General features: G+C 38.8%; 1 protein-coding gene across 1 annotated transcript; it reads left to right on the top strand.

The window, feature by feature from the left end:
* The first annotated feature begins 1,046 nt into the window (after positions 1-1,046).
* Positions 1,047-9,516, top strand: TAF9B (TATA-box binding protein associated factor 9b). The gene is made up of 7 exons (XM_057537894.1): positions 1,047-1,163; positions 1,807-1,888; positions 2,479-2,615; positions 2,692-2,826; positions 3,629-3,704; positions 5,990-6,100; positions 7,491-9,516. Exons 1-7 carry the CDS (start codon positions 1,113-1,115, stop codon positions 7,649-7,651), a joined length of 753 nt encoding a protein of 250 aa, XP_057393877.1. The 5' UTR covers positions 1,047-1,112; the 3' UTR covers positions 7,652-9,516.
* The last annotated feature ends 430 nt before the right edge of the window (positions 9,517-9,946 follow it).

Raw genomic sequence — 9,946 nt, 5'->3', positions numbered from 1 at the left:
TCCGGTTGTGTAAAAATGTGGGGGAGCACAATTTCGGGGTCCTCTTGCTGTAGCCTTGGTAATTAGGGCTGTTAGTTTGGACCATTAGCATGGTAGCACTGGATGGAGATGCGGAGCCACGGACAGAGGTTTTGTGACTTTCGGAGGTCGCCCTGACAGGACTTGGCTGCTAGACTGAAGTGTGGCTTGTACGGGAAAGAGCATAACATGGCTGACGGCTCTTCCCGCCTGGGTGGGTCAGAGTGCATTTCTCAGAAATGGAGGGCGTTGGTGGATGTGGAGGAAGAAGAAAGAGTTCTCTTTGGGACACTTAAAGCCAGAGGCAGTTAACTGATGCATGTTTTTTGAAAGACACTCAGGCTGTTCTGTGGAAAGTGGGAAGAAGGCATTTGGGGCTCCAGCGGCGAATCTTGCAGGCGGTCAAAGGCTTTAGCTTTGCATCAGTATGAAATGAGCAATTATGACACGGCTTTGAGTGTGAGGAGAGCTGACCAAATGCCTGCTGGGTGGAGAGCAGACCATAGGGTAGAGTTGCCAGATTTAGCAAATAAAAATAGAGAGCACCCAGTTAAATTTGAATGTCAGATCAACAATAAATCATTTCGTAGTGTAAGTATAGCCCGTGTAATATTTGGGATAAACTTATGCTAAAAACGTGATCATTGATCTGACATTCAAATTTAACTGGGCTTTCTGCATTTGACCAGGCAGCACTACCACAAAGGCAGGTGGAGGCAGGGACTCTGCAGACATTCAGGGAGAGGGAAGGGGCCAGGGTGGCTGCAGGGGACGTGAGGAGGGGCCCCAGAAAAGACAAGGGTGGCCCTTTTCGTGTACTTTTCCGGGGAACAGCTCTGGGAAGGCGAACTTATCGGTCTTCCAAGCGTTGGCCGAGGGCTCTTCGGGGAAGGCTTCGGCGCAGTGGGCTCCCCGCTAGCCCGGCCTCCCTCTGCCTCCGCGGGGCGGGCGGGCGGGCGGGCGGCTGGGAAGCAGCAGCCAGAGGAGCAAAAGGACCGGCGCGGTAACCCCGCCCTCCGCGCCCGCAGGGGTGGAGCCTGAGCGAGGAATCCGCGAGCAGCCCTCTCTCCCCGGATGACGAGCAGTAGGATAACATGGAGTCGGGCAAGATGGCGCCTCCCAAGAACGCTCCGAGAGATGCGTTGGTGAGTGCGAAGGATGCGAGGCGGGGTGCGAGGCTGGGCGCGACCGCAGCCGGGGACCCGAGAGGCGGGCCCGGGGGGAGGACCTGATGATGGGCTCGCGGGTCGACTTCAGCCATGCCAGGGCCGCCAGGAGCTGGAGATTCGAGTGCCCTGGACCCCGGGGCTCTCTCCCGCCACCCCGGCGGCCCAGCCGGAGGGAGGCTGGCGGCCCGCCGGATGCGCAGGCCGGCCGCCCGGCTTTGTCTCCTGGGCCTCGGGCCCGGGCCGCCTAGTCGTCCCGCCCCGTCTGCGAATCCTGGCTCGCGCCTCCAGTGTTCTGATGCAAAGCTACCCCGGTCGCCACATCTGAAAATGACAACCAGCTGTAACCACCCCTACCTCGACTGGGAAAGCCAACCCGGGCCTTTTTTCTTCTCTTTGCCCCCGCCCCCACCCCCACCCCCGCCAAAAAAAAAGTTTTCAGCAAAGAGATCAAGACGAGATTTGGTGTGAACCTGACACACGCTTGGGAGGAAAAGGATGAGTACAAGTTTGGAACCCAGAGAAGGGGGAACCTTGTATCATAAATATAATTACTACCTTCGGTCCAGTCTTGATTTCTATACCTAGATTATGCATCTGGCGTTTTTATTTGAACCCACAGGTGATGGCACAGATCCTGAAGGATATGGGAATTACGGAGTACGAACCAAGGGTTATAAATCAAATGTTGGAATTTGCTTTCCGTAAGTTAACAAAACACCAAAATTGCCTAACTTGTGAATTTTAAAAATCGTTCATTGTAAGAACATTTTCAACCAAAATACTTTAACAGTTAATGTCATAACATGTCATTATACACTTGTCCAAACCCACAAAATGTAGAGTTCCAAGAGTGAACCATAATATAAACTACGGACTATCGGGGATTATGACGGGTCCGTGTAGGACTATCAGTTGTAACAAACGCACCACTTTGCAGGGAACATTGATAATAGATGATGCTATGCATGTATGGCGTCAGGGAGTATATAGGAACTCTCTGTATATTCCCCTCAATTTTGCTGTGAATCTAAAACTACTCTACAAAAATAAAGTCTTAAAAATATGTGAAGAAAAAAAACAGTGTTATAGAATTCAGAAAGCAGTAAAAAGGAGCTCAGGCTAGGGAACAGTATATTGTGATATCTGTTTAAAATTGATCATATAGATAGGACAATTAGATATTAGAACCAAAATTCATAAACTTTCTGGAAATTAGTGAAACTTTTTAAGAAAACTGGCCATAAATATTAAGCTATTTTCATATGTTTAAAATAATGTTTTGTTCTTAAAGGATATGTGACTTCAATTCTGGATGATGCAAAAATTTATTCAAGCCATGCTAAGAAACCTAATGTTGATGCAGATGATGTGAGACTGGCAATCCAGTGTCGGGCTGACCAATCTTTTACCTCTCCTCCCCCGAGAGATGTGAGCAAAATTTTATTTGAAGTTCATTTTACTTATAATTTTTAATTGTAGTCCTAATAAGGATTTTTTTTTTTAGTTTTTACTGGATATTGCAAGACAGAAAAATCAAACCCCTTTACCACTGATTAAGCCATATGCAGGACCCAGACTGCCACCTGACAGATACTGCTTAACTGCTCCAAACTATAGGCTAAAGTCCTTAATTAAAAAGGTAAGAATTTTTAGTCATCTTAGCTTTTAAAAAGGGTAAGATGTGTTAGGGGTAAATAGTGCAGTAAATTAAAGGCTAAGATAATTTACTAGGATTTTTTTAAATTTAGTTCCTTGAAAATACTATGTCTGTAATTAGCTGCTATGTTAAAATATAGAATATATGATCCAAGATTTTTAGGGCTAAAAGGAACTTTATTGTTCATCTAACTCATCAGGAAAGTGAGCCCGAACTCATCTATGAAGTTAGTAGCAAAGTTAAGACTGATTCCCAGGTCTCATAATTACCAATCTTTACACTATACCATAACAGAGTAAATGATATACCATCAGACATTGGACTTGCTTTCTGAAATATGACCTAAGGCTCTCCCACCACTGAGAAAGTTCTCCCCGCATTGGGCTACCTCTGTACCTCTGAAATTCCACTATAAGGAAGTTTCTTAGTGGGTTAAGATATTGACTAGTTAAGATTAAAAAATCATAAGGAAGTTAGCTGTTATCCCCAAATAACACTCTACCTCAAACTTTAAAACTATATAGAATTATATATTTTATATATATATTCTTATCCATGTTTACATAGATAGGTATTGTTTGTATTATATGTGTGTGTGTATATATAGATATTTGTGAAAACCCTAGTTTAAATGTTGCATTAGAACACTGAACAGAAACAGGACATTCTTGCCATCAATTATCTATTAATAATTCACATCAGCAATCCTAATTTCATTTCCTGGTTAAGTTTAGGTGTCAAGTCTGAACAACATTAAAACTAATTTGTTTTTTAAATCCCCTAGGGACCTAACCAAGGAAGACTAGTTCCACGGTTAAGTGTTGGTGCTGTTAGTAGCAGACCTACCACTCCTACTATAGGTAAGTGGGAGAGGGAAATGGCTTTTCTGGCTGGTAAAGAAGTGCCTCAGCACTTGATTTTGAACTGTAATCCAAGTAAAAAGGTGAGTCAGAAATTCCGATATGTGTTGCCATTAATACATTTACTCGTCCTCTAGTAAAGCTATAAACATATTTTATCAGATTTCAAAATGAGAAAGCGACAAGGAATATCTGATCCCAAATGAGTATAGAATTGGGCATTACCCAACACTGTTGCCGGTATTAACTATGGTAGCAAAAACAGAAGTTTAAGCAGTGTTCTTTCTAGATTTTATACAAATAAAGTTGCCAAACTCACTCACAGCAGTAGCCTACTTATTATCAGAAATTAAATTTCTGAGTAAATTGGCAAGAGATGCAATCAAAAGAAATAAGTTTAAAGTATACAAAAAGCTTAAGACTATCAAAGAAAATCATTTTTGATGTAACCTTTTCAAAAGTAGTACTGATTATCCTGTATTGGTCAGTGAGCACCCCTTCAAACTGTTTCCTGTGTCCTTTGTGACAGGTCTCCATCATTCTTTGAGCACTTCTTGCTTCCTGGCACAAGATGTTCCAAGCTCATCTTACATTTTCCTTACCCCAGTCCTAGAATCAGCCATTTCTCCAAAGAGCCCTGGTTCCTCTTAGTGGAGAATGGCATTTAGAAACCATAATGTCATTGTTGCTTAGATAATAAGGAGCACATAAATAATGGATTTAGATTTCCTGATTTTTTTGTCCTACGTTCCTGCTGGATTTCTTTCATAGTCAAAGTCTTTTCAGAAAAAAAAATCCCCTTCTCTTTGACCAGTATTGATTTCTTAGCTCTTATAACTTGAGTACTATAGATGTCATATAGCTCTAGTGTAAGCAGCATTTGATTTTTGAGATGTGTAGACAATCTCTTCATATTTTCAGGGTGTGAATTCACATTTCAGCATTTTAAAACCAGACTGGTATAGTATTAATTATACACTTCTAATTATATGCATGTGACCTTTGTAGACAGGAGTTTGCATATATAATTTGTGTAACTTTTTGATCATATACTGTTTATCTGTGGGTTCATATCTCTTAAGTGAATACCAACTTTTTAAAAACTCTAGGCTGTGTTAATCAGTTACATGTGTTGGCAAGTTAACCACTTTTAGGTATCAGTTGTGATTTTTATTCCTAGTTAGACATTTATTGTACATGTTTTAGAGATTTTTAAGTCTACAGTGAGGGAGCTGCTAAAAACTACTATTAAAGATGCAAGTTTTAAACTTTAAAAAAAATTTAAATGAGTTTTATAAAGCATAAGACCTAAGCATATACTCTGTTCAATTTTAAAACCTAAACTCCATACTTACATAAATGTTAACAATTTCCTTATGATAATGGACAAGAAAACATCCCCCTACTGTGAATTTTCTTGACAAAATAAAATACTTATATTGCTTCATTAAGCTTCACCAAATTCTTTGGACCACTCCTTAATACATGGAAAACTTACCTAAAGATGGAGATATGTTAGGCTTTTGTTAGATGCATGTTGATTTAGCTTCATGGGCATAGTAGATACCTCCTAATTCCCAGCAAGTGACATAGAGATTAAAAGTGCCACATAGGGCTTCCCTGGTGGCGCAGTGGTTGAGAATCTGCCTGCCAATGCAGGGGACACGGGTTCGAGCCCTGGTCTGGGAAGATCCCACATGCCGCGGAGCAACTGGGCCCGTGAGCCACAATTACTGAGCCTGCGCGTCTGGGCCTGTGCTCTGCAGCGAGAGGGGCCGCGATAGTGAGAGGCACGGCGCGTGCACTGCGATGAAGAGTGGCCCCCGCTTGCCACAACTAGAGAAAGCCCACAAGCAGAAACGAAGACACAACACAGCCATAAATAAATAAATAAATAAATAAAAAAGTGCCACATAAGGTAATTAATAGAAAACTTGGGCCTTTAATTCTGTTTATTTAAATGTTCAACTTCATGACTTCATGTAGCTAAAATTCAGTGCCAGATACTGTGTGAAGAGTTTTACATGGATTATTTTAATTCTCACAAGAATCCTATGAAACAGTATTGTTATCCCCATTTGATAGATGAGAAAAGCACAAAAAGATTAAATAACTTGCCCAAGGTCACTCAGCTAGTAGGTGATAAAGCCTGGATTCAAACTCAATCAGATCTTTCATTAATTCCCTGTGCTTTGAAGGTAGTTTCTGGTAAGCTAAAGGAGAGCAGAAATTGAACCTGTATAATAAGTCACCTAACTAACATGGTCTGTTAATTACAACTACAGCAACCCCGCAAACAGTGTCTGTCCCAAATAAAGTTGCACCTCCAGTGTCAGTGACAAGCCAAAGATTTACGGTGCAGATTCCACCTTCTCAGTCCACACCTGTCAAACCAGGTAACATGATGGGCAGGGAGGGCATGGGGGATTGAAAGTGGTTCTTTTAAAATATTTTTCTGAATTTTAAAATTCGTGAATGATTTGTGATAACAGAAGTTTGTATTCCTATAGTAATAATTAAATTGTTTTAATATCGTAACAGGAAGGCGGCCGTAATGCTGCAAATCTGGGTTCTTCAGAGGGGGTCTATAAACCCACTAAAATTGTATGAAATTTTACATATATGTAACATTTTGGGGGGAAGGGAGAGATTTCAACATGATCATCAGAGTCTCAAAGAACCCTGTGAACTAAAATAAGTTATGGTCTACAAATCTCAGGCAAAATCACTTAGGGTTAAAGCTCAAGAAAATAATACAACTTAGTATATATCAAATGAAAACTGTACTTTTATTCATTTCACGGAAGTATAGTAGAAAGTTAGAATAATATAAGTAGAATTCTGTTATAACATAGTTTATTCATGAATATGTTTAGATTTCACATCTTCTGAAACCTAACCGTACACCATAATATTGGTCTGTAAGGAAGCATGATTCCTGACCTTGAACATGTGCCTCTAGTATGTTCCATGATGAATCCAGTGCACTGCTTCCCATGACTGAGAACTAATTGAAATTTTAAGTAAATTAAAAACAAAAAACTAACAGAACTTCTTTAACCTTACACTAGATACTAATTTAAGTACTTTAAAGCATTAAAAAATGTAATTTAACTCTTAATGCAGTATAATTATCTATTTCTACTATGATATAGTTTTACTTCATGCTATTGAAATTGTTATTAAAATTACATTCAGCTTTGTTGAATACTTTTTACTCTTAGAAGCATTATACTTTGTGTATTCTTGCTTTATGTCTCAATTTTAATTGAACATTAAGGGAATGTAGTATTTTAATCATAACTCTTTATCTAGAGGCCTGTTGCCATTTTTGTGATTTATGAAATTTTTGTCACCAAAAAAGGCAGGATTATGTTTTTTCCTTCCAGATTGAGTTGGTATAGTGTATTCTTGGCTGTCAAAATACTCATAGTTTTGGGACTTTGAAATGGTAAATATTCATGATGTGTGAAAAAGCATATACATAACTGTATGATCTTAATTACATAAAAATGGATGCTTAGTTATGTAGATACACAAATGAGACCTAAAGGACACATCAATCGGTAAACTGCTTGTGATTATGGATGACTTTGTTTTTTGCTTCTTGTGTTTTTTGGTTTCCTATTATGCACGTTAACTTTTAAGAAATAAATGTTATTTTAAAAACCTTAAAAAAAGAAATTATTATTAGAATTACATTTCAGCTTTGTTGAATACTTTTTACCATATGTTTCTGATTCTGTGTAGTTCTTAGTTTGGGGGTGTTTTCTCCTCTGTTTACAGTTCCTGCAACAACTGCAGTTCAAAATGTTCTGCTTAATCCTTCAATGATTGGGCCCAAAAATATTCTTATTACCACCAACATGGTTTCATCACAGAACACGGCCAATGAATCAAACCCACTGAAGAGAAAACATGAAGATGATGACAATGATACTATGTAAGGAATATAGTGTAGTCTCTATGCATTTCAAACGTGTAGTTGGTTTTGAGCCCAGTATACCAAACTAGAACATTCTTGATCGAAAACTTAAATGTAGCTGCAATATCTTTCACCTTAAAGTGTTATATTTATTTCTTAAGGGTACCAATGTTTTTTCATTAGGCTTCAAGTATAAAAAGTTAAGTGCTTGTTTTTTAATGGTTTCATTAATGTTGAGTCCTGCTACGGTAATTCTATTTTTGGAAGCAGTTTTCTGCAATGTATCTGACAGCAACACTTAAGTTTCACTTTCTACAGCCTGATCAGTGGACTAATCTTTAACAGCCTAATTTCTAATCTATATTTAAATACTTCTTTTGTAAGATAAAATAGTCACTTTTATTGTCACCAACTTTTTTGACCAGATCTCTCAATTTAGCAAATATTTTTGGAGAGGTTGGATTTAGAGGGATTCTAAATCCATTCTGAATATATTTAAGCTGTTTCTTGATGTTCCCTAACCTCCCACCTCCTCAGCCCCATTTCTAGATCCCATTCATTTTCTGCACCACCTCCTCCCCACAGGCTTAGGTTTCTCCCTATTGCTCTTAAATTTAAAAGGCCAAAACTGGAACTTTAGGAATATAATTCCTGATAATACAGCTCAGTGTCATTTTCATATTTTTAAAACCTGCTTTACATGCCTGATGGTCTATGGTTCAGTTTAACCAGAAGGTTTGCATTTGCTGTTTTTCTCTCCATACCAGAGCAGTTGGGTTTTATCCCTTGCCTTTTATGCCCATTGAGCATTACTCTGCTTTTGACAGGTAGTTTGAGGTCAGTTACATTCAGTTTCAGTCTTATATTCCAAGTTGATAACTCCACCGTATTTCACAATTTGAAATTTAACACAAAAGATGCTATAGCTTAAAATCTGCCTTGATAAGTATACTTACACTGGACCTAGGCAAAACCACTGAAGAGCAAGTGTTTTCTTCCTTTTTACCATACATATATATGCTTTGATCACTACTGCTTGAACCCCCCTATTGGTATAATTCAGATTTTTCCAGCTTATTGCTGAGGATGTCACACATAAGATGGGATCAAACCTGAAAGTTTTCTAATGGTTTTCCTTCCTCTAGAAGGCCAACACAAACAAATTAGTGTGATGTGACTTGCGTTTAGGTGCACTCTGCATAGGCTTCCCAGTAATGTTGCTAAACACCTTTCCCTATTTTCCATTTATACACATCTAAACATCTTATTGAGAAAGACTGCAAAGCTTTCAAAAATATAAACAGGCTTGTGTTGTTTTTGTTTAAGTAAGTTTGACATATTCAACATAGGAATACTTCTGCAGAATTTCTACAATAAATTTTTATATCATAATTTAGAACTTATAGCCAAGGATCCTCAAAACTGAAAACACAAGTAAGTTTTATCTTAGGATGGTGCTTGATACATCAAAGAGAAATAGTTCAGTAACAGGGACGAAATATCTCATCAAAACTGTGATTCAGTGTTTTTGGATATTAGGAAAAGGTGATACCAGACTTATAAAAATAGATCTGATCATCATAGGAGAGAAATGTTCATTATATAGCATAGGATGCCATTACTTGAATGTTCTCAGGGAGGCATGTCAAAAGGCCTAGGTTCTAGTCCTGGCTCCATCGCTAACCAACTGTGTGACCTTACTTCACCCATGAGCCTTGTTCTCCTCACTAGTAATAGGAATAACACCAACCCTGCCTACCTCACAGGGATGTTGTGAGGGTTTAATTGGTATATGTGAAAGTTCTTTCAAAATTGTAAAAATGCTGTATAACTCTAAGGAATTGTTAACGTATTTGTTCCAAGATTATTAATAAAAAATTGAACTTACTGTATTTCTCACTTTTGATTTAAGGGATTCAAAGAGGATGAACAAGGCCCAGTAATTCTGAGGTCCAAAAAGCAATCAAGATTTGCTTAATGGATGATTATAAATCAGGGAATTGCTTGCTTTTATTTGGAATCATCATGTGACTCATCATAATGAAGCAAAATAAATATGAAAGGATATGGGTTTAAATCTGTTAATAACATAACATGCTCTGTCTTTCTTTAGTGAGAATTTATACATATAATTGAGGTTGCAATCTGAGTGTTCATTCTCTTAGCCAGCCAGTGGGTGGTTTGCCCTTTCAGATGAAGACTGCTTTATCTTGCAGATCTCCCTTTCCTAATTACATCCACCCATTCTAGCATCAAGAATGACTTTAGGGACTTCCCTGGTGGCACAGTGGCTAAGAATCTGCCTGCCAATGCAGAG

Source organism: Balaenoptera acutorostrata, chromosome X (genome assembly GCF_949987535.1).
Source record: "Balaenoptera acutorostrata chromosome X, mBalAcu1.1, whole genome shotgun sequence".
Taxonomy (NCBI): domain Eukaryota; kingdom Metazoa; phylum Chordata; class Mammalia; order Artiodactyla; family Balaenopteridae; genus Balaenoptera; species Balaenoptera acutorostrata.
This window is presented reverse-complemented; position numbering and strand designations above follow the sequence as displayed.